Source organism: Balaenoptera borealis (assembly GCF_965194805.1).
Source record: "Balaenoptera borealis genome assembly, chromosome: 1".
NCBI classification, from domain to species: Eukaryota; Metazoa; Chordata; class Mammalia; order Artiodactyla; family Balaenopteridae; genus Balaenoptera; species Balaenoptera borealis.
In genome coordinates, this window is record NC_138860.1 from 151,466,412 (window position 1) to 151,490,239 (window position 23,828).

A 23,828-nucleotide genomic window follows, 5' to 3' on the forward strand; every position below is an offset into this window, starting at 1 on the left:
TCTTCAGGCTTTTGCCAAAGCTTCCTAATCTCCTTGCTGCCAATCTCTTGTTTTTCTCTCTGCTTCCAGACCATCCTCCATGTTGCAGACAGATTCTTCTAGAATCGAAATCTGCCCTATCACTCCTGTAATAAAACATGCCACTGATTCCCATCACATTCAGGTTAAAATCCTAACCCCTTAGAAAGCTTTTCCTCCATAACCTTAATTTCTGATTGATATTCAATCAGTAATGGCTTGAACATGTAAGCTGGGGTTTTTTTTCCTCTTTAAACAAATCTTGAGAAAATGCTACCTTAAGGAAATAAAGGCACTCTAATATGATTGTAGCATATGGAATTCTTTGGGGATGTGCATAATTTTACTCTCTAACTTGATGTTTTTCAATAGGCAGGTTGTAATTCCTTAGTTGGGTTGTGAAATCAGTTTAGCAAACCTTATATTTCATTTGTAGATTTGTAGATTTTTCAGTATGTTACTGATCATTTTAAAAATTATGAAATAGAATTTGTTATAGAATACATACTGGGTCAAATATAAGGTTTGCTTCAACATGACATGAAAGGGAAGTGTGTAGGAATATAGATAAAATAAGATTGGATGTGAACTGGTATTTATTGAAGCTGATTATTGGTACATGAGTGTTCATTCTGCTTCACAGGCATACCTCATTTTATTGTGCTTCGCTTTACTGCGCTTTGCAGATATTGCATTTTTTTACAAATTAAAGGTTTGTGGCAACCCTGCATTGAGCAAGTCTATCGGCACAATTTTTCTACAGCATTTGCTCACTTTATGTCTCTGTGTCACAGTTTGGTAAGATAAAATGAAAGCCACTGATTTTTTAAATTATCTCTTCTCAAGTAAGAAATGTGGGTCCTACTGTTGTGTATACGGGTTACTAGTGTAAAGGATTATCTCGTGGAGGGAAGGTGTGTCTTTGCTGGAAGACCCCACCTATTTTTCTTCCCCACTGCAATAAGTGTATAGAATGTGTTCAGTTGCCCAAGACCTAAGGGCTTAGTTTCAGCCTCTCCTTTCTGTTTCCTCTGGAGTCAAAACTTGAGAGGACTGAGTTATTTTGTAAAAAGGAAAAGAGACAAGGAAAAGTAGCTGACACTTACTGAGGACCTTCTCTGAGCCTGGCACTAAGGCGCTTAGTATACATTACCCTACTTAATGCTCACAACACTATAACAGATAGAAAACATGAGGTATAGAGAGATGGAAGTGACTTGGCCAAGACCCCAGCCCAGGTGCCTTGGCTCTGAGACCTACTCTTCCAGCACACCAGGCTGCCTTTTGCAACCCTGGCCTTAAAAGCAGCCCTTTGAGCCTAAGCATCAACAGAGATCAAACAGAGCAGCCCTGGGCCCTAAGCAAGAACTAATGTTCTCAAAGAAAACCCTGATGCATCGCAGCTTCCTGAGAAGGTTCCTGGCCTTACTGTTTGCTAGCTGTGTGACTCTGGGTAAATCTCTTAACCTCTCTGATCCTCAGTGGACCAGCGTTGGGGAGCATCAGGTGCGTGAACAGCGCTACTGAGGGGAGACGTAGCTGCCCAAACCTGACTCCCAGCCCACCTGAGTTCCAGCTCACCTGAGTTGCCCTCCCAGGTGGCTCACAGGTTGCGGTCCTGGTGCTGCCACTGGCCCTCTGTGTCACCTTGCACAAATCCCTGGCCGTCCTGGGTGGACCTCAGTTTCTCCTTGTGAATACTGATGAGTCTCGACGGCTCTGGACGGTAGTGGTCTTGCCCTGATTCCTCAGGTCTGCTTGTGGGACACCGACATCCTTGCCAGTCAGGGTTGTTGTGAGGATTAAAGATGATGGATATAAAGTCTTCATTCCTGTTACACGGCAGATACTCACCAAGTAAGAGCTGTCATGTCTGTGTTTAAGAAGACAGAAAAGGAAAATATTTTAGGAAAATGTCTATGTAAGATTAAGGGAATAAACTTCAGTTATCTTGAAAGTTTATTGATACTAAATGTTCCCACTGATTCTGGATAAAACTATCACACACACTGTGTGTCCAACACTATTCTCTTTTGTTTGCATTAACTCATTTAGTCCTCACACCAACCCTTGTGATAGGTGTTATTATTATCCTCATTTTACAGATGAGAAAGCTGAAGCACAGAGAGGTTAAGTAACTTGCCTGAAGTCACAGGCAGCTATCAAGTGGTGAGGCCAAGATTCTAACCCAGGCAGTCTGGCTCCAGAGCAAGGGAAAGAATAAAACCTGCTGTACCTTGGGAGTGTTGTGAGATTCAAAATAAGCTAAGCTTTGGGAAAGTCGTTCATAAATGCTGTGTGCATTCTAAGAGCTTGTGTAGCAGGCAGACTGGGGCTGGGGTTAAGATACAGACTCTAGTCTGGCTGCTTGGGTTGAGTTCTAGCTCCTGCCACTTAACTATCCTTTGTTATCTTGAGCAGATTGCTTAATCCTCTGCTTCACTTTCTCAACTATAAAAATTGGGGTTGTAAAAGGACATACCTAATAGGATTATTTTGAGGATGAAATGCGTTGGTACATGTGAAGGATTTAGAATAATGCCTAACAAAGTTCTAAGCAAATGATGGTGATGAAGATAAAGAAAAACATGATGATGAAGATGTCCAGATGTCAAAGAAAAAGAACAGGAAAGAAGCCTTGAAGTTTGAGAACCCTTGGATTGAATCCCAGTCCCTAATTTTTTTTCTTTTTTTTTTTGCCGTGCTGCTTAGCTTGCGGGAATCTTAGTTCCCTGACCAGGGACTGAACCTGAACCCCCCAGCAGTGAAAGCACCAAGTCCTGACCACTGAACCGCCAGAGAATTGCCCCCAGTTCCTAATTCGATCTCAGGAACATTTCTAAACTTCTGACTCAAATATTCTCAAAACAAGAGTTTCCCAGATTAGAGGTAGTGTATGTAAAAGCCCTCAGCATAGTGCCTGCCACTGAGTAGAAACTTGATTGATAAATATTAGGTCCTTCTCCATTCTCTCAACACTAAACATCTACTATGTGTAACAGTGGTGCTAGGCTCCGTGGAAGACACAAATGTGAGACATTCTCTGTACCTTCAGATAGAAATCTGAAGAGTGAGACTAATATGGTCGTTGATAACCAATATAAGGATTAAAAAATATATAGTGCTAAATGCTCTGAGAGAAAACTGTAATCTCTGAAGAAGGAGGTAGTCCTCCACTGGGGAGATACAGGAGGGCCTTATGTAGGAAGTGGTGTTGGCTGTGGGCTTGGAGGCTGGGTGGGACTTTAATTCCACCCAGGATTAGACTGGGCTCGGGGGCCTATAGGAGATCAGGCTTCTGAGGCCCTGTGGTATTCATGCCTGTGAGCCTAGGAGGAAGTTGGCTATCTGCAGTGCCCAAAGCTGACAAACTGGGCAAAGCTCTGTGGGCTGAGGAGTTTGGGCCCGTGGGAGCACTGTAACTGGAATTTCCAAATCTGGAAGCTCCAGCTTTGTGGTCAAATAGGCAGCATTCGCGGGCCCTTGTTGATCTGCCTAGACCACGACATGAGTGCTCAGAGAGAGGGGGAAAGGTTGTATTTTCTCTGCTGCTTACCAAGGAAAAGTGAGAGAAACTGCCCAGATGATCCCTGAGGCTTCTGCCCTCTGCCCAGGCCTCCCACTCCATGCCCCGCCCACCTGCAAACCACAGGCAGGGTTGGGAGGGAGCAGCAGATGGGGCAGACAGATCTGGGTGTGAGGCTTGATCTCAGGGAAGTCAGCTAACCCCTCTGAACCTCAGTTTCATCAACTGTGCAATGGGGGTGAGTATTTAATAAGGTGAAATTAAATGAGAATTTGTGTAAAACACCTGGCTTAGGGCTTGGCACATTACAATTAGTCACCATTTATTGACACGTGATTTGTGTTGCACAAGACCTAGGATACAGACCCAGCCCAAAAGGAGACAGCAGTGGTCCCATTGCCACCCTGTCCCTGATCAGTGTTCAACCCCCATACTCCCTCGCAGAGAGAAGTCTCCAGGGACCCCTGAATCCATCCTGCACACTGGACCTCGGCGTGATCCTTCTCAGATACCTCCTCAAGGTGCTCCCTCGCTCTCTGCCTTTAGTTGTGCCTCCCACGGAAGCCTGCTAGACTGCACTGCCAGGGGCTAACCTTGCTCCAGAGATGATTCTTCCACTTGTTAGTTGTTTAAAATAAAAAGTAAAAATGTACATGACCTAAGGCAAAATATGGGGTTTCCAATAAAGTGTGAACTGGAGACAGGCTCATCCTCCTCTGCCCCCCCTCTCCGCTAGGAATCAGAGGTCTGTGGACAGGGCCACGTCCCAGTGCCTCGCTTGGTCCGCAGCCTCCACCGCCAGGCCCACGCAGCTCCTTCCTGTCTGTCCGCCCCCGTGCCTGCCCCTCCTGCTCTGGGCCCTGCACTTGGGGGCAGTCCCAAGCCCCTGAGCCCATCCAGGTACAGCCCTGGCAAGGCAGGTTCTGCACTTAGGCAGGTGGGAAAGGCATTGGTGACACCATCACCCATCGATACGGAGGACGGGCTCTATACTGGAAGTGGAGGGGCCTGGGGTCGGTCCTGGTGCTGCCACTGGCCCTCTGTGTGACCTTGGACAAGTCTCTGGCCTTCCTGGGTGGGCCTCAGTTTCTCCTTGTGAATACTAATGAGTCTCGACGGCTCTGGACGTTAGTGGTCTTGCTCTGGTTCCCCAGGTCCGCTCCCGGGACACCGACGTCCTTGCCAGGCAGGGAGGCGGCGCCCGGCCGCGGCGGGGAGGAGCCACGGGCCCCGCCCCGCCCAACCCGTCCAGGTGCTGCCGCCGGAGACGCCGCTACCGCTACCGCTGCCACGAGGGGCCGCCCGCGCCTCCATCCAAGTCCGGCCTGCGTCCATGGCCTTTGTGACCGCCTGGAAGGGGGCGGCCTCCGGGGAAAGCGACCGCAGGTACCAGGCGGGGGCGGGGGGACTCGGCGGGAGGCACTGATGGGACTGAGGGGCGTCTGGAGAAGAGCCGACGGGAGGGGCAGCTGACGGGACAGAGCTGGAGACAGCAGTGTGCGGGCTGCTGGCCGCGGGGTAACGGCCGCAGGGCCCGGGGAGGGGCAGCCCAGCCCCTCTCACCCCAGCCCCCCTCACCCCACGTATCCCTTGCTCTCGTGTTATGGCCCCCAGCAGGGCTGGGCCTGGGGGTGCAGAGATACACCCCCAACACCCCGGTCCCACCCGAGCCGCGCTTCCGGTGCCGCAACCTGTGAGGGCAACTCAGGTGAGCTGGACCTCGGGCGGGCTGGGAGTCAGGTTTGGGCAGCTACGTCTCCGTCTCGCCTTAGCAGTGTTGCTCACGCACCTGATCCTCCCCAGCGTTGCATGAGCAGAGATAGGGGCACGTGTGCCCGGACAGGTGAGAGCAGATACACTATCCCCCGCCAGGGGATGTTCACATCTGGGGGCAGCAGTGTGGAGGGAAATCCTGCGTCCCAGTGCCTGCCCATGGTGGAACTGTGTGCACCACAGCTCCTCCAAGGTCAGCCCTTCAGGGATGTGTCATTGCCTCCTGTGTGTCACCTCCAACTCCCAGCTGTCCCCACCTCCTGGGTAAGTTGGTGTCTCCAGATGTGTTCTCATGAGAAAGGGGAGAGGGGACAGCCCTGACCTCTCTTCTGACATGTGACCCCCAATTTCTTTCCTTTATATATTTAAAGTTCACTCTGCCACTCCCTGGAGAAGGGCAATCTAACTGCCTTCCCAACACCTCCATCTGACTGTCACATGGGCACATCAAACTCGGCAAGCCCCAAATCAAACGTCACATCTTCACCCCCAAACCTGTTCCTCCTCCTGTGTCCCCATGGCGTAGTCATCCACCCAGTTGCCCAAGCCTGCAACCTGGGAGTCATCCCTCTCACCTCCCTCCCTCTCCTCCACCCTGGTCTCCAAGTTCTGCTGATTTTATCTTTTTGATGTCTCCCAAAGCTGTTCATTCCCCCCGGACTATTGCAATAGCCCCTAACTTTTCCATTTCCTTCAGTCTCCCCCTTTCCATGCATCCTTCAGACTTGTCTTTTCTAAAGCACAAAGCAGACCATGTCATTTTTCTGCTTTAAAATTCTTCTATGGCTCTCTATCACAGAGGTGAAAGGTCAAGGCTCTCCAGGGGAGAAACTGTGACCTGCCCACGCCCGCTCCCATCACTCTCTGACCCTCACTCTGGTCCGGCAAGAACGACTGGCTTTGTAGGGCTCTCACAACTGTGCTGGGCTGCTCAGGGCTACCTCTGCCTGGAATGCCATCCTCTACTCCTGACATTCACCCTATAAGATTCAACTTTAGGTGACCTCTTTTTTTATTAAAAAAATTTTTTTTGACTTTTAAAATAAACTTTTAATTCAAGGGTAGCACATATACAGAAAAGTGCACACATTTTAAGTGTACAGCTCAATGACTCTTCACAAAGTAACCAGCACCCATGTAACCAGCACCCAGATTAAGACACAGACTATTACCAGCCCCCTGAGTCTCCCTTGTGCCCCTCCCAGCCGCAAGCCCCCAAAGGTAACTATTGATACTATCCTGACTTCTAATACCATAGGTTTGATTTGTCTGGGGTGTTTTGTTTTTGTGGTTTTTTTGTTTGTGTGTTTGTTTTAATTGAAGTATAGTTGATTTACAATGTTGTATTAATCAGCAAAGTGATTCAGTTATCCATATATATATAGAGAGAGAGATATATATATATGGATATATATATAAGAATATATATATATTCTTTTTCAGATTCTTTTCCGTTATAGGTTATTATAAGATATTGAATATAGTTTCCTATGCTATACAATAGGACCTTGTTTTTTTTTTATATATAGTAGTTTGTATCTGCTAATCCCAAACTCTGAATTTATCCTTCCCCCACCCCCTTTCCCCTTTGGTAACCATAAGTTTGTTTTCTATGTCTGTGAATCTATTTCTGTTTTGTAAATAAGTTCATTTGTATCATATTTTAGATTCCACATATAAGTGATATTATATGGTATTTGTCTTTCTCTGTCTTACTTTAGGTGACCTCTTTTAGAGAACCTTTCTGACCCCACCCTGAGTCAGGCTCAGAGGCTTTCTGGGCTCCAGCATCTTTGCTTCCCTCTCATGGCTCTCATTCAGTTTTTCAGCAAACATTGTTGGGCACATACCACGTTCCAGGCATTGTACTAGGTGCTGCGGATATGGTGTTACTTAAGACATACAAGCCCCTGCTCTCAGGAGACCACATTCTAGTGGGAAAGATGGATTAAACAACTAGGCAAATAAACAAGTCAACACCAGAAACAGATGCTGTGTAAGGCTTAAAATAGAGCGACGTGATGGACAGTAAAATCCGTCTTGCCCAGAGCATTCCCTGCAGTGAGGATAGCTCCTGTCAAAGCCTGAGATGTGTCTGAGGAACAGAAAGGTGTGTGTGTTGTTGAGGAGATCCCTGCCTGCTGGGATCCAGGAGGCAGGCTGCCCAGAAGAGGGCCGAGTTTGGATTTCATTGTGTGTTGGGAGCCACTAGAGGGCGTTAAAGAGGGGACTCACGTATTTAAAGATGATCCAGCTACCCCATGGAGAAAGGATTTTAACGCTGGGGCATGGTCACCCCTTTCTGTCTCCCCACTACATGTGGAGAGGGGACGGGGTTCATCTGCCCCCATGTCCCCGAAGCCCAGCACAGAATGCTTCGGTTTTGATGAGAACCTGGGGGAATGATTTCTGAGGAGGGTGAGATCACAGTTGGGGTGCTGAGGAGTGGCTGGGTTTGCATGGATTTCTTGCCTGCCTGCCCTCCTGTAAGAACCCAGCTGTGCTCTGTCCTGCAGGCACCCTGCGTGCTGGAGTGTAGGTGAGGGCCTCAACATATGTACCTTTCTACTTCAGCTGGAACTTGCTGGACACAAATACCCAGAGAATTCTGACTCCCAGTTGCCCTCACAAGATCTCACACCTGGGGCAACAAACCAGGTCTCCTTTCTCTCAGCTCGGGACCTGTGACTTCTCCACCCTCAGGCCTCACCCACCACGCTGCCTGTCTCCCACAGCCTGGCTGAGGGGTGAAGGGCTTGGGAGGGTTCCCGGCCCCTGCTCTGCCACTTACATACTGGCTCTATGACCCTGATTCAGTCGCCTGACCCATGTGAGCCTTAGTTTACTCAGCTATCAAATAGTAGCTACTTACCAAGTGGCGGAACACCTGGTGAAGCCACATTGGTAAAGGACCTAACAAAGAGCCACCGAGCATATTTGGTGACCAGTAAATGTGAGTTCACTGGTATGAGGGAATCTTCCTTCTGAGGTATTTGCATTGAACAGAGGGGATTCAGAAAGGTTTGGGAGCCAATGGTGGGATTCCAGGCACCAGGACTGGGTAGCCAGGGACTGTTAGGAGAGGGAGATGATGCCTGTGCATCTTAAGATGGGGATGGCCACCTACTTGGCCGACAAACAGGGTCCCTTCCCAGTCAAACCAGTAGCCCCTGCCCCCACCCCGTGGCTGCTCCCGTAAGAGACAGCACCAGGAGCAGAGAGGGAAGTGCAGGCAGGCAGAACGCTTTTTTTAAATTAATTAATTAATTTCTTTATTTATTTTGGCTGTGTTGGGTCCTCGTTGCTGCGCGCAGGCTTTCTCTTGTTGCGGTGAGCGGGGGCTACTCTTCGTTGCGGTGCGCAGGCTTCTCGCTGCGGTGGCTTCTCTTGTTGCCGAGCACGGGCTCTAGGCGCGCGGGCTTCAGTAGTTGTGGCACGCGGGCTCAGTATTTGTGACTCGCGGTCTCCAGAGTGCAGGCTCAGTAGTCGTGGCGCACGGGCTTAGTTGCTCCGCGGCATGTGGGATCTTCCCAGACCAGGGCTCGAACCCGTGTCCCCTGCATTGGCAGGCAGATTCTTAACCACTGCGCCACCAGGGAAGTCCAGGCAGAACGCTTTTGAGAGAGTAATTCAGTGGCAGAGCTTGTGGGAGGGAGGGGCCGCCCCAAGAATGGAGGGGCCCTGCTGAAGAGGCTGGGGGCCTGCTGGGCTGTTGTTGACAGATTTCTTGCTCTTGGTTTGAGTATGAGCTCAAGGAGCTCTCAGATGCCTCCAGGTAGGGAGTTTCGAATTTGGTGACTGGAATCCTTCCTTGGGACTGGATGTGGACTCAAGGCCAGTGCTGAGTTTTCACCTCTGGGATTCTCAGATCCTGTGAGCTGAGGCATCTGTGATCACCAGACTCATGATTTAAAATTCCAAATTTCTATGATGTTGAAGCTACTGACCCCAGGATTCTGATTTACCCCCTGTTGCTGAGGGCAGCTGCACGGGGTAGGAGGGGGCTCTGGTGTGGGAGGCACAATGTGGTCCCTCAGATCCTCAACCCCTGGTGAGGATATCATGGAAAAACTCCAAGTAACCTTTGTCCCCCTTTGTCAGTTATGGAGGGATTCTGACTTGGGATATTTTTGGTCCTTTCTTGAGGTCAATGGAAAATAGATTATTTAGGTTGCAATTTCAGTTCTGCCAGCATGCCACATTTCCTGAAATCTCTTCAATCTGTAGCTCTAGTTGCTTGAGTTGCTTTGTCCTTCCCCTGAAAATTTCTGCCTCTCAGCTCAGTTTCTGTCTGTGGTCAGCTCCATTCTCTCCTAATGCTCACCTACTTCTCTACTCAATGCAAGACATGGCTGCCAGCAGTTTCCAAGCTCATGTCCTGGGACAGTAAGACAAAGCAGTGAAAAGTCCTCTGGAGCCACACAGGTTGATTTTGAATCCTGACTCTGGGCCTTTCTACCAGTGTGACCTTGGACAGGTTGTTTAAGTTCTCTGCACCTCAGTTTCTTCACCTGTAAAGTGAGGGTAATGGTAGGACTTGCCTCACAGGGTTGTTGTGAGGACTGCATGAATTAGGTTATGCAAAGCACAAAGGACCGTCCTTGACACATAGTCGGTGCTATACCCAGGAGTGTTACTAATTGTTATGATTAGTCTCCCCAGGCCAGGAGAGGAAGGGGCTTCTCCACCAGCTCTAATATGAAAAAGCTCAGGGAAGTATTCCAATTGGCTCTTCTTTAACCAACCGCTGTGTCCTGGGAGGTGGGGTCAAGGAAGAGAACGCACCTCCCGTTCAGCCATTGGGGCAGGAGAGGAGAGGAGGAGAAACAGTTCTCTAAAAACAAGTGGGTTGCAGGGGAGGGTTCAGGGCGGGGAGGGTTGTAGCATCCATGTGGCCACACGGCAGGCCTTAAAATAAAGCCATAGTTTCATGAAGTACCCAAATTATGATTTCCTTGGAGCACCGCTGCCCATCTGTCTCAGTCTTCCAGCTGTTGTTGACCCCCTGGGAGCTGGGAACTAGTCCCTTATGAACCCCTCTTGGGACCTGTGCCACCCACCACCCCCTGCGATTGTGGCTTTGCCAGCCCCAGTCCCATTCTCTCCATGACTACCACCACCTCCCTGGCCTAGAGAGGGTATAGGCTCTTTGCTTTATCACCCCATCCCAAGGGTGGGACAGACCTTTCCCCTAATTCCCTACCACTTGACTAGGACCAGGCTGTAACTCTTAAGGCCACCTTGGGATGCAAGGAATGAGCAACTGAGTTTTATGATTCTATGGCTCCTCTCCAAGCCCCTCAACCATCCTGGAAGGAGCCTTCCTGCAGAACTTCCACTTCTGGGAGGGTCCAATATATGTCTTCCAGCATCTTCCCTCCCAAGAGAGGAGGAAATCTCTGCCTTAACCAAGACAACCAAGCCTTCCTTTCCTTTCTCAAGATCAACCCTTTCCCAGGTGAACAGCAGTGCAGAAATCTACTGCTTTCAGGTAAAATCCTTTGCCCAGCCTACTAACTGGCTGGTTATATTATAACCCAGACAATTATATTAGGAATTAATACAGTAGGTGGGACATCAGGCACCTGTCCAGGTAGACCTGGGTCAGGTCTATTCCTTTTGATTTCCTTTTTCCCCCATCAGACGAAGTTTGTCCGTGCATGTTCCCTCCCACAGCCTCAGGGGTTCCCCTTACCCCCTCGCAGAATCGCCCTGCAAGTACCCACCCCCTGCAAAAATTCATCTCCAGCTAAGAAACAGCCTCCCCCAGAGAGAGCATCCAAGTGTCAGATTGAAGTAACTCTGCTCTCTTTCCAAGAAAATTGGTGGGTGGGTACTTCCTTTATATCAGTGACTGAAGGGCACACCCAAGCACTGTCCCTGAGTGCAGGCCAGGCCAGTCAAAGGGGGGATGGCGGCTCCCCAGGCTCTGAGGACAGCACTGCACTCAAATCGTCACCGTTCTCCACCTTCACTTGCCCCTGCTCCCTCCACCCACAGCTTCTCTCCCCGACACCCTCTTAACTAGGCCCCTGCCTCCAGAAGACCCTGTGCCCTTCCAGCTCTGATGCCTCAGTGGTCTGTAATAACAGCAAGATCTGCGCTTGGCTGCGCCCTGACTTGACAAGCATCATCACCTTCGATGCACCACAACTCTGACCGGGGGCCTTGTTGTCTCCAATTCTAATAGATGAGGAAATTGAAGCCTCCTCATACTTTCTCAAATGCATAGACATTGGGGTTTTCTTTTTACTACTGGATGTGTAATTTTGTATTCTGCTTTTTTCATATTTTTCCACCTTCTCAAAAACTCATTCATGCAATAAATATTTATTGAGCACCTACTGGGTGCCAGGCACTGTTCTGGGCACTGAAAATATGTTAGAGAACAAAGCTGGAAAAAAACCCAAAAATAAACTCTTCTCTTGTGGAGTGTAGAATTTAGTAGGGAGAGACAGAGACTAAACGAATAAGCAAAATATACAGGATGTCAGATAACAAGTGCTATGGAAAAAATAATGCAGGGCAAAGGAATTGGGAGAATGAGGGCAATGGTTCCATTTTAAATAGAATGGTCAGGGAAGGCCTCACAGAGAAGGTAACATTTGAGCTAAGTCCTGAAGGAGGTGAGGGACTAATCATGTGAATATCTGCAAGAAGAGCATTCCAGGCACAGGGAACAGGAAGTGCAAAGGGCCTGAGGTGGGAGCGTGCCTGACATATTTGGAGAAGAGCAAGGAGGTCGGGGTGGCTGAATAAGAGAGTAAAGGGAGATGGTATCAGAGAGAGAGATGGGGGTGCAGGGCATCCGGCCTTGGTGGCCAGGCGAAGACTTTAACTTTTGCACTGAGCACCATGGGAAGCCAGCGCAGAGGTGTGAACAGGAGCGTGACATGATCTGATCAAGTGGGTCTGGTGCTGTGTAGAGAGTAGACAATAAGGGGACAAGGGTAAGAGCAGAGAAACAGTTAGGAGACAATGCAGTAATCCAGGCAAATAAATTCTCTGTAAATTTAATATCCGCAGAACAGTTCACCCTACAAATTCACTATAGTTCACTGAACTAATTCCTTATTTTTTTTTAATATATATTTATTTATTTTTGGCTGCGTTGGGGCTTTGTTGCTGCGTACGGGCTTTCTCTAGCTGCGGTGTGCGGGGGCTACTCGTCATTGCGGTGCACGGGCTTCTCATTGCAGTGGCTTCTCTTGTTGCGGAGCACGGGCTCTAGGCGCGCGCAGGCTTCAGTAGTTGTGGCTCGCGGGCTCTAGAGTGCAGGCTCAGTAGTTGTGGCGCACGGGGACCAGGGCTCGAACCCGTGTCCCCTGCACTGGCAGGCGGATTCTCAACCACTGTGCCATCAGGGAAGTACCTGAACTAATTCCTCATTGATGGACATTTAGGTTATTTCCAGCTGTATCTTTATTATAGGAAACACTATGATGAACATCAATGTACCATAAATCTTTGTGTCTGTGATTATTTCTTAAGACATGTTTGCTACCCAGGTGTTACTGGTCATCTTTCTGAGGCTTTCAGCCCATAATTCCAGTTGCCCTTCAGAAGGATAGTGCCACTTTCTACTCCCACCAGCAGTGAGTGAGGTAGCACATTTGCCCTGAGGGCATGTAGTAAGTGTCCAATGGATGCTGCTCTGTCCTTGTGGTCCTGGCCAGGTCTGCGTGCACGTCATAGGGGAAATGCCTCTTCTCTGGACAGCCTTGCGTAGTTCCAAAGCTCTTTTGGGTTCATTTGCTTATTTAATGCTCACGACAATCTTGTTATCCCTGCTTTATGGGTGAGGAGATTAAAGCTCAAAGAATAATGATAAGGCCCCATTCCAAGACCTTTGTGTATTTTATCTTGTTTAATCCTTACAGCAACCCAGTGAGGTTGGTGCCATCAACATCCCCATTTCAGAGATGAAGTCCAGGGTGTCAGAGGTGGGGTATAAGCCCTGGCTTGCAAACCTGCTCTCTGAACCGCTCCCTGCCCTGCCTCGAGCTAGTAGGGTGACTGACTTGCTTGGGGCTGCACAGCCAGGACACGGTGGGGCAGGAGTCCAGCCAGATCTTCTTGGTCCTGCAGCCCAAGTTCTAACCTCTGACGGGATGCCACTCGATGCCAGAAACCCTTCATTAGCATTCTGTATCTTCTTTTCATTCAGAATTGTTCTTGGTCCTTTGTGCCTGACTGGAGGCTCCTTTCTTAGACCCAACCTTGGCAGCTCCTGGAGACCAGACTTTCATAAAAAAGCTCAGATCCCAGAAGTGAGAACATCAGAGCAGGGAGGGCCTTTGACTTCCTGGTGCAATCTTCTCTCCCTTTTATATTTGGTGGGGAGAGAGAAACTAAGGGCCAGAGTGAGGCAGTAACTTGTCTGAGGTTCATAGCTAGTAGGGGCCAGAGTCCTTGAGGAGGAAGGCAGCCGGCCCAAGGAGCAGGCCTCGTGCTCCCTAAGGGCCTCTCTCCAGGGAATATTGAAGAACTGTGACTGGTTCAGCCCTCTTCCAGGGCCCTTTGTGGATGGGCCTGTTTACTTGTGAATTATTAACGAGCCCAAGCCTGTAACCTGCTGGGTGGGGCTCACTCACTTTAAGAAAACCTGCTTTACAGTCACCAGCTCAGCTGGGCTGGGAGGGCTCTAGGGTCTGAGGTGGGTAGTTCTGGGCTTTAGAGACAGTGGGGCTGGGGCTGGGGGTGGAGGCTTTCTCCAGGGAGAGGTCTGGGGAAAGGCACTGAGAATAGGGAAGGGGACAAGGGGTCACCCAAGTAATGCTCAGTAAGCCTACCAGCATCCCTGAGAGGTTGGCACTATTATCCCAGGTTTACAGATGGAAGACTGAGATTCAGAGAGGAGAACTGACTTCACAGCTTAAGCTCCTTCTACGATGGCATCACTTTTCACATGCTCACACCCCTATTTCTGTGACACACATACACACACACACCCATTTCCACACGTTTTCTCTACAGGATAGAATTGAGACCTGGTTTAAGATATGGCTAGACCTGAGTCCAAGTCACACTTGGTCCAAGCCTCAGTCTTCTCATCTGTAGGATGGGAGATAAAGCTACTATGGAGCTTTCTGGAGCATTCTGAGGAGGTTTCACTAAACAGATACTTATTGAAGGCCTTCTTCTTCTTTTTTTTTTTTAATTTTTTTAATTTGGCCACACTATGCAGCTTTTGGGATCTTAGTTCCCTGACCAGGGATCAAACCCGGGCCCTGACAGTGAAAGCACCAAGTCTTAACCACTGGACCACCAGGGAATTTCCTGAAGGCCTTCTTAAGCTGAGAGATGGTATTGGTGAAAACAGTCTATATTGAGATGTCTCAGGGCCACTGAGAAGTGCAGTGAGCCCAGTGGTTTGTTCTTGCAGGCTGGGGAGAAGATGAGAGAGGAAAACAGGCCTCGCATCTCCCAGGCACAAAGCACCAGAAAAAAAGGTCCCCTGGCAGGGGAGGAAGGAACCCAGGACTCAGGATGCTCTCCTGGTCCCCTGGGAATGAGCAGGTGACCTGAGCAGGGTCACCGGGGTTGGGAGGCAGAAATAATGGTGACTCACAGGCTCCCCAGGGTTGGGGCTAGGCAGGAGCTCTTGGGGGCCGGGAACTACCCAGGTGGAACCCTCAGGAGGGGTGGGCCACTCTGATGCTCTGACTCACCAGGTGAGTGGCCCCAGCATCACTGCCACCGTTGTGGCATGGGCAGAGTTCCAGCTCTGAAGGCAAAGCTGAGCCTCAGTTTTCATCTGTAGAAGGGGGAGAATAATAGCATCTACCTTGGCACTGTCACCACCATCGTCAGAGCACTTATGTAACACCGTAAGCACATGCTAGGCACCATTCCGGGCATTTTACACATATAAATGCTTAATCCTCACAATGACCCTTTGAAGCAGGCAGTACTTCCATCTTACTGATGAGGAAACTGAGGCTCAGAGAGGTGGTTAAAAGTGTGCATTAAACGAGATAATCCACGTTACATACTTAACATGTGTGGCACATAATAAGCCTTCGATGAATATCAGTCATTATTATAATCATTACCTCAGAGGAAAATGGTAAAGTGCTAGGCTCAGTGTTAAAGTTTTTGGTGATTAGTTAGGCACTGATACAGAGATGTCTGACCAGGCCCTACCCTCCAGAAGGTCCCAGTTTGATGGCAGAGACAGTCACATACAAACCTCACTCCACCCCCACCATACACAGATGGTGTTCACCCAGGGTGGTAGGGGAGGTCAAAGTGGGTTAGAGCAGTGTGTGCCCAGGAAGCCCCCAGCCTATATAGCACTGTCCCTTATCTGGACTTCTGGAGATGACAGTGGATGTTATCATAGCCCACTCCTTGTAGTTAATTATCTTTTCCATGCCTATGTCAGAATCCCAGTGGTGGGATGACCCTTGCTAGTGAGCACCTGGCCTCTGCTCACATATGGACAGCATAAGAACTCACTACCTTTCCAGGCAACCTGTTTAGATTTAAACAGTAATCCCCCTAAACCTCTCCCCTCTGCCACCAGGCCCAATCTGCCTGGCTCTCCCAGGACCTAGTCTAAGCCCTCTTTCTATCATGGCTGCTTCTACAGACTCCTCCTGTTTCCTTTTCTAACATCCTGGAGCTCAGGGCAGATCCAGGGGTGCTGGAGTCCCTCCTCCTTCTGTCCCCTGCCTTTGTGAAGGGACAGCTCTAATGGCAGCCACGTGCTCTGATGAGTCATGATTAAGAGCATCTGGGGCCTGGACGTGGTAGCTGGTTAACTCTTCATGGGTCAGTGGCTCTTCTGCCAGGAGACCAGGTCGCCTTCAATCCTGGTCCTAGACATATACCTTAGGGCTGGGCACACAGTAGGCATCTGAGGAGTGTTATGGGTGACCCCACATAGGCCCTGGGGATTCAGACGAGAAGGGACCCAGAGGGCAAGAGTGTGCACTTTGGAGTCAGGAGGGTTGAGTTCCAATCACGACTTGGCCATTTTTTAGGTGAGTGGCCTTGGGCAAGTCACACGAACTCTGTGCCTTAGTTTCCCCATCTGTAAAATGGCAGTTATGGGGACTATTTGAGGAGGCGAGTGTGAACTGCTGGCTAGCAGTGAGTGCTAAACCGCGTTATTTTCTGCCTTCTGGTCTCCTGAAAACACAGTCAAGCTGTGGACAAGTGGGTGGGATTAAAATCCAAGCCTGACTCTGGAGGCCGTGCCTTTCTTGGCATGAATGCCCCCCACCAGTGCAATAGGATGATGAAGGGCTCGGGTCGGGGGGCGGTGAAAGTGGCAGGGAGGTGGACCTCAGGCCTAAGAGAACTTCCCGGGACCACACTGGTGGGGCTCCTTGAGGAAGGAGCGAGCCCCCGCTCCCGGGGGCATGGGCCGGGCAGACCTTGGGCGCCCCGGGGTCTTACCCGTCAGAGCGGAGGTGGGGCGGGGGCGCCTTCCGCTGGCGGGCCGGCCCCAAACAGCCCCCGCCCGCTGCTGGGCCCGCGTCTGCGGTCGGCCGCGGGCGGGCGGCGGCCTGGCCCCACTGCGCAGGTGGGCAGACCGAGGCCCGGCCCTGCCCCGCCGCCTTCCCCGCCCCCGGCGCGCCCCTCCCCGGCCGCCGCGTCCGCGGCTCGGCGGCACAGCGCCCGCTCCGGGTTCCGGCGGCAGCACCTGGGCCGCGGCTGGCGTCCGCGGGGGCACGCTGTCCGCCCCCCTCGGCGATGACCACGGCCGGCGCCCCGGGCGCCGTGCCCGCGGGGTAAGTGCGCGGCGGAGCGGCCCCGGAGGGCGCGGGCGGGGCGGGGGGCGGTGCCGGGCCTGGCCTCCCCCGAGGCCCGCACTGCGGCTTCCAGCCTCTGCCGGGCGGCACTGCGACCCCCGCCCCTCCCGGCCTCCGGGTGCCGCCGCCGCCTCCGGGGAGCGGGGATGGGGCTGCGCGGGGACGGTGGAGGCCCTGGGCACCCTGGGTCGGTCGGTCACTCCCCGCTGGGTCCCAACTTTGTTAGGAAGCTGTGGCCACAGCCGGGTCAGAGCCTCCTTCCTCCGCTCGTGGCGTTTACACCTCCACACCTGTGGGTGGGCTCTTATTGTCACTTCCGTTACAGGTGAGGGGACTGAGCAGTAGCTCTTAAATGACTTGTCTTAGGTCTCCCAGGAGGTGAGAAGTGGGCCTGGGATTTGAACCCAGCGATGCCAGACAGTACTTCATCTTCAGGGATATTCGGAGGAGTTAAAAGACTAAGATAGGAACCGGCCCGGCCCACCGGGCACAGCAGGAACAGGGGTAGTAAAGGTGGGTGTTGTCACTTTCAACGTGGCACTTCTGCTCATCCCCACCCCACCCCGTTGAGGAACCCTGTAGGACCCCTACACCGCCCCTGTAGCAGTGACAGCTGCCAGCTGCTGGGAGACCTGGAGCAACTCTTTGCCATTCCTGGACCCCCGTGGATAGGGGCTGGGCGCCCTGCGCTGGGAGCCGGCACTGCCAGGAGGTTGCTGGGCGGAGATCCTGCGCAGGTGAGCTGGGAGGGCTGCCGTTCTGCCTGGAGCCTCACCACCAGGGACAATATTTGCCTAGGGCCTCAGGACTAACACATGAACAGGGAGGTGACTAGGCTGGTGCCAGCTGTCAGCTGGAGGCCTCCACAGGGCCTGTGTGTGTCCCAGGCTGAGGGCTTGGAAGTTGGGTGGCCGGTGGACACCCTGGCCTGGGGGAGGGTCGCCTGGTGAGTCAGGCAGCGTTTTGTATGACATGGACCAAGTCCTTTATCCTCCCTAGACTTCTGGTCCCTCCTTTGGAAAATACAGGGAGGCTGGGCTGGCTGCTCCCTTCCTTCTCTGGGCTGGTCTTTGTAAATCTGGAAGCTGGTTAAATCCCTTCTGCCCAGTCCTGAGCACCACCCCATTGGGCCCAGAAAAATGGTTTCCAGGAGAGAAGGCAGGCATGGAGCAGGGCACCTATCAAAGAATCCTGAACTCCCAGACTAGAACCCTCATTCATCTTTCTTCCTTGCACACTCACATCCCTGACTGAGTCCTCTCTACAACCCAGGGCTCCTCTGGCCCCTCCTTGGGCCTCCAGGGCAATGAGCTTACCCTTCTAGCACTGGCAGGTCGTCCTCACACTAAACCATACCTGCCCACCTGCATGCCCTCCAGGTCCATCTGGCCCTGGCCCTGGTCAGTGCCATTCTGGTGGGGTCTGAGTAGAGCAGGGGCAAAGCAGTTCCACCTTCACCATAGACACTCATTCAGGCAGTCAACAAACACTCCCAGGCCTGCTCTGGGCCCGGCCCCATGTGTGAGGCTGAGTGGTGAAAAGACCAACATTTAAATCTCCTCCACTTAAAAAATTATGAAATATTTTCAGCCTTCAGAAGAATATCGCAAATAATAAAATGAACTCCATGCCCTTGCCAGCAAGCTTTTTCAGATGTTAACATTGTGCCCTGTTTATTTCATATTCTTTTTAAGAAATAAACCATGGCAAAGACCGTCAAAGCCCCTGTGGACCACCCCACCCTTCCCTCTACAGAGATAGTCACCATCCTGAATTTTGGTTTTATCATTTCTCTGTCTGTTTTTATTCTTTTGCTGAGTATGTATAAGCCTAAAAAATATGTAGTTCTTTAAATTTTTTCTGTAAATGGAGTCATATAGCATAAATCATTCTGCAGCTTGCTTTTTCTCACTCAGCTTCAGGTTACTGAGATTTAGCTCTCTTGATCCTTGAAGCCCTGGTCCCCACTTGCCTTGAAGTATGATATGCCACCTGATGTAGAGACCATCATTTATTTATTTATCCCGCCTTCTTGGTGAACACGGAGGTGGCTCCCAGTGTCTTGCTATTCAAACAATGAATATTCTTGAATGATTGTCCTTTGCACATATGTGAGTGTTCTTCCAGGTTGCCAGGTAGGAGTGGAGTTGCTGGGATTTTACAGGATATGTGCACTCAATCTTTTAAAGTTACTTAGTTTCATTATAAAAGTGCTGCTCAGTAAAAGAAATGATGGAAATACATAATCTTAGGGAAAAAAAATTGCTAACATTTCCTGAATACTTCTTATTGTGCTTTCCACTGTCTCAGTCATTCTTCCCAGCAACCCTGGGAGGTAGGTCATTCCCATTTCATTGATGAGGAAACTGAGGCTCATAGAGGTTAAAGAACCTTCCCCCGTTTCTCCAACAAGTGATTGCTGAGCTGCAGCTTGAGTCCAGGGTTGTCTGCTTTCAAAACTCCACGCTACCTAGGCCACACCACATCACTCCCTGCCACGTGGTACTCGCTTTATGCACAGCTAAGCGGGACTCTGGGAGCAGAGTCACAGTCGTATTTGCAATTTAGAAAGGTCACTGTGGAAGTGACAGGTCCCCATGGATAGGTTGCCTTACCCCCTGAGCCAAAGGTTCCCCCTGAATGCTGGAAGGAAGTAAAAGCCAGCTCTGATTCCAGTCTGCTCTCTGAGTGACTGCCTCGCCCTGCCTCCACTGCCCCACCCATCTCACCCTGACTGGGGTCAGGGTAGGAGGGTTTCCTGTCTCCAGCGGAGAAGAGGGTCCCCCAGCTCTGCCCATCAGACACTAAGGTAGTGGTTTCCAGGCAGACCACCGTGGGGAGCTGGGAGGGAAGGGGAGTGGGGTGGCTCTCTTCTCACTTTGGCTTCAAGCCCCCTCCCCCACTACGCTAAAGTTCCTGGTGTTAGTCATCACCAGCCATGCTCCACGCTCCACCCTGCTCGGCGTCCTCCCCATACCAGAGTTTCCACCTGGCACAGCAAAGAGGCCACCATCACCACTTGGGAGCCCAGGAATATTTTGGCCTGGGCCCCGGCAGGGTGGTTTGGAGCAGAAAGGCCTTAAAGACAGGGGGACAGCCTGCAGAGAAGTGGGGACCTCAGTCACAGCCAGGGGAGGGCAACGGTTTGGCAGGTTGCTCTTGCAGAAAGTATTTCTGTCTTCTCCCAGGTTCCTGGGAGGAGGACATCAGGTTCCTGTCTTCACTGTCTTCACTTATCTGTCAAATGCAGATAAGAACATCTGGCTCTTGGGGCTGGTGGGAGGACTGAGTGAAATAATGCAGTCATCAATTTAGATAACTTGAAGTGATATTCTTGTAGTGGTGATAGGTGTTTGTTCATGCTATTATTAGGTCAAATGGGGCCAGTGTCCCCAGCCGGCCTGAGCTCCCCAGCCAGCTGGGATGCCCCCATCCCACCCGTCCACTTACAGGCCTTCCAGAGCCTCTGTCTTCTCCACCTGCCCCATGAGGGCCTGTGCCCCCTCCTCACTATGGTATCATGCCTCCAGCCCTTTGCTCACACTCTTTTCCTCTTCTGGGACTTCCTTCTCCATCTTGTCCTCAGTTCAGGGCCATCTTATCCAGAAAGCTTCCTTGACGGCACCCCCCTTCACTTCTGGGCCTCCCCAGCCCCCAGTGACTCCCATGATCACAGCCCTGGTGGCTCTGGCCGTCACTGTAGCCCTCAAGGGCAGGCCCACATCTGGGTCCAGTTTCTTTCCCCAGAGTCCAGCCCCAGGCCTGGCCCAGAGCCAGAGATCGGTGGATATTTGTGGCAGGGAAGAAATCAGCTCCAGCGCTGCCCCAAAGCAGCTGCCCATCTGGAGAGGTCACTGCAGACCCGCCTCATGACAGTTAAGGGAAAGTGGTGCTGGGGCTGCCAGAGGAGGGACTATGTGCCTCTGTGCTGTCAGTCCATCTGTCTGTGCATCTTTCTCTCCAGGTAGACCGAGGAGGCAGAACCTCTTTCTTGATGGGGGTGGAGGTGGGGGTGGGAGTGGGGTGTGCACAGAAGTGGGAGGTAGGCTCTCGACTCTGGAATCGTTTAGAGATGGGCAGAAGCCAGGACAATGGACTTGACTTCCTGGGGCTGAGCTGGTGGGCACTGGCTCAGGCAGAAACTTGGCTGCTTCCAGTGGGGCCTTTTTGGTCCTGGAAAGGAACTTGATCTTTATCCTAAGAGTAAGACAGTGAAGGATTTCAAATCCAGAAGTGACATGGTCAGATTTGGGTTTTAAAAAGATAATTTTGGCTATTATGAGAAGGACAGAGTAAAGGGAATAATGCTTCCTACGTTATCCCTTTAAAAAACTACCTAGAGGCTGGATGAGTTACAACATACATCCTTTAAAATACATTCCTGAGTGCCCACAGAAGTAACAAATCCTCTCAAGCCAAGAATTAAGAGGGAGCTGAAATCAGGCTGGTAAATAAGATGAAGCCACAGCAACCTGAGGGTATTTACAAATTCCAGAAACCTAGAACCTTGAGTTTTAATGACACTTAAGGAATGGGAAATAAGGACTTGGGGCTACCCAACGACAGTGTGAAGAGTTGGAACTTAGCCTCCCTACCACCTCACGTGAATCTGCCACCTTCAAAGGGCGTCCTCAGCAAATAGGTGCATTGACTAGAAAAAAACACCCACCCACCACAAAGGGAGACGACAGTTCTTGTGGGGACAAAGAGGCTCCCTAGACAATTATACATGTTGGTCTGCCCTCACACAAATTTCAGGTTTGAATATACACTACCTCTGTGGTCCTGGAAATGCAAAACTAAAAAAAGTAACATAAATGGTCTTGGGGGGGGGTGGTAGCACCCCAGGGAACCTGGCTGAAGTAAATGAAAATCCTCTCTGGAGGAATGGATTCTCATTTCAAGATCCCTTTGGGATCAGTCAAATAGGAGCTCATGGTAAAATTATAAAACACACAAGGAAACAAGTCACTGTGAGCAATAGATACCAGAAGCAAGAAATAGCAGAATTAAGAGTCTAAGATCCTAGAGTGATAAGATATTGATTATAACCGATTGTGTTTAAAATGTGTAAAGAAATCAAAGATAGACTTGCCACAATACACAGAGAACAAAATACTGCCCAAAATGACCAAGCAGATTTGAAAAAGAACCAAGTGGAATTTCTGGAGATGAAAAATAAAATCACTGAAATTAAAAACTCAGTAGAGGATAAGTAGCAGATGAGACCCACTTAAAGAGAATTAGCAAAATGAAAGATCTAAAGAAATTACTCAGAATCTAACTGAGAGAGTGAACGAGATGGCAAAGAAGAGAGAGAAGAGGCATGAAAAACAATAAAATGGGATAACAGAGAAGAGTTAGGAATGGACAGGAGTAGAGGAGGGGTCTTCCATCAGACTTGGGTACAGATGGTAGTGGCCTGGACTGGGGGGCACTGGGTGTAGAAGGAAGTGGATTGAGAGATGTTCAGGAGGTAGAACTGATAGGGCTTATTGATGGAGTAGATGACGGAGGCCAGGGGGAGGATGTGTCAAGGATGACTATTTCTGACTTGAGAAACTTGGTCGAGGGGTACCATTTATTGAGATGGCAAATCTGGAGAACAGATTTGGGAGAACAAACAAGAGTTCAGTTTTGACCAAAACATGTTTCATTTTGCCTGGGAAGTTCTGTTGATGCATCACAGAGGAGGAGACATTAGAGCTGGGCCTTAAGATAGGTGTAGAAGTTTACCTGGTGGAGAAAGAACTTTTCTTAACTTTGGGGGAAAAGGATCTCCTTTCAGTAAGATCATCGGGACACTTTGTAGAACCTTCTCTACTTAAAAGAGACCCCTTGAGAACAGACATTCATAAGACCATCAGACGGGACTTTTGGGATCATCTCTCGTCTTTCAGATGGGAAGCTGAGGCTCAGAGAGGTCAGGGATTTGCTCTCCTAGCCCAAGGCTCTCCATCCATCCATCCATTCATTCATTCACTGACTTAACCTATATTTATCAAAAGCCCATTTTGTACCAGATACTAGGTGCCGGTGATACAGCAGTGAACAAAACAAAGATTCCTGCTCTCAGGAAGCTTATATTTTAGTGGAGGGAGACAGATAATAAACACAAAAATTATTTAAAAAAAAAAAATGTCAGAGGGTGATAAGAGCTGTCAAGAAGTGTAAGGACTGGAAGGAGGTCGGGTGTACTGGAGGTGCCATTGGGAAGGTGGCCCTTGAACATAAAAGGCCCTGGGCGGCTCTTACAGGGTGGCTGCCCACTATGGCCCATTGTGACAGCGCCCATGGGGTTCTCGAGTGCAGGCCTGAGGAGGCCAGGAGAAGGCCTAGAGAAGGAGGAGGTAAGAAAAGAGCTGAAGTGGGATTTAGTGGGTAGGCTGTGCCCCCCAGTGGGGGCAGAAGAGTCCAGTGGGTCAGAAGGGCCACAAAGGCTCCTTTTACCCTTGTGAGAGGAAAGATAAATTTATTCCTGAGGCTTCCTTGCACCAACCCACCACATCCCATCCTCAGCCCCTCCCCGCGATCTCAGATGACACCACCCCCTTCTGCTCCCCCTCCCACCTTTAGGGACACTGAGAGGTAGGTCCAAATTGTCCTGTGTCTTAGTACAGAGTGGGCAGCCTGGAGGAGCTCATGACAGGCATCCAAGGACCACCAGGGAGTTCGAGTGGGCCTTGGGCGGCTCTGTTCCAGCCAGGACAGTCGAGCCTCTCAACTGAGGCTTTGTTGAGAGCTCCCAG

General features: G+C 50.5%; 1 protein-coding gene across 11 annotated transcripts in view; it reads left to right on the plus strand.

Moving 5' to 3' along the window:
* Positions 1 to 4,794: 4,794 nt before the first annotated feature.
* The window catches only part of TTC39A (tetratricopeptide repeat domain 39A), a 59,851-nt gene continuing 40,817 nt past the window's right edge, over positions 4,795 to 23,828 (plus strand). For 3 of the 11 annotated variants that reach the window (XM_082371061.1, XM_082371050.1, XM_082371051.1), the window contains exon 1: positions 4,795 to 4,930. In XM_082371061.1, the coding sequence (XP_082227187.1) occupies positions 4,878 to 4,930 (53 nt within the window). In that variant the 5' untranslated portion in view covers positions 4,795 to 4,877. Of the gene's footprint in view, positions 4,931 to 16,899; positions 17,059 to 17,445; positions 17,593 to 17,661; positions 17,817 to 23,828 lie in introns of those variants that run through there. The other 8 variants (XM_082371055.1, XM_082371059.1, XM_082371056.1 and 5 more) reach the window with 7 other exon arrangements.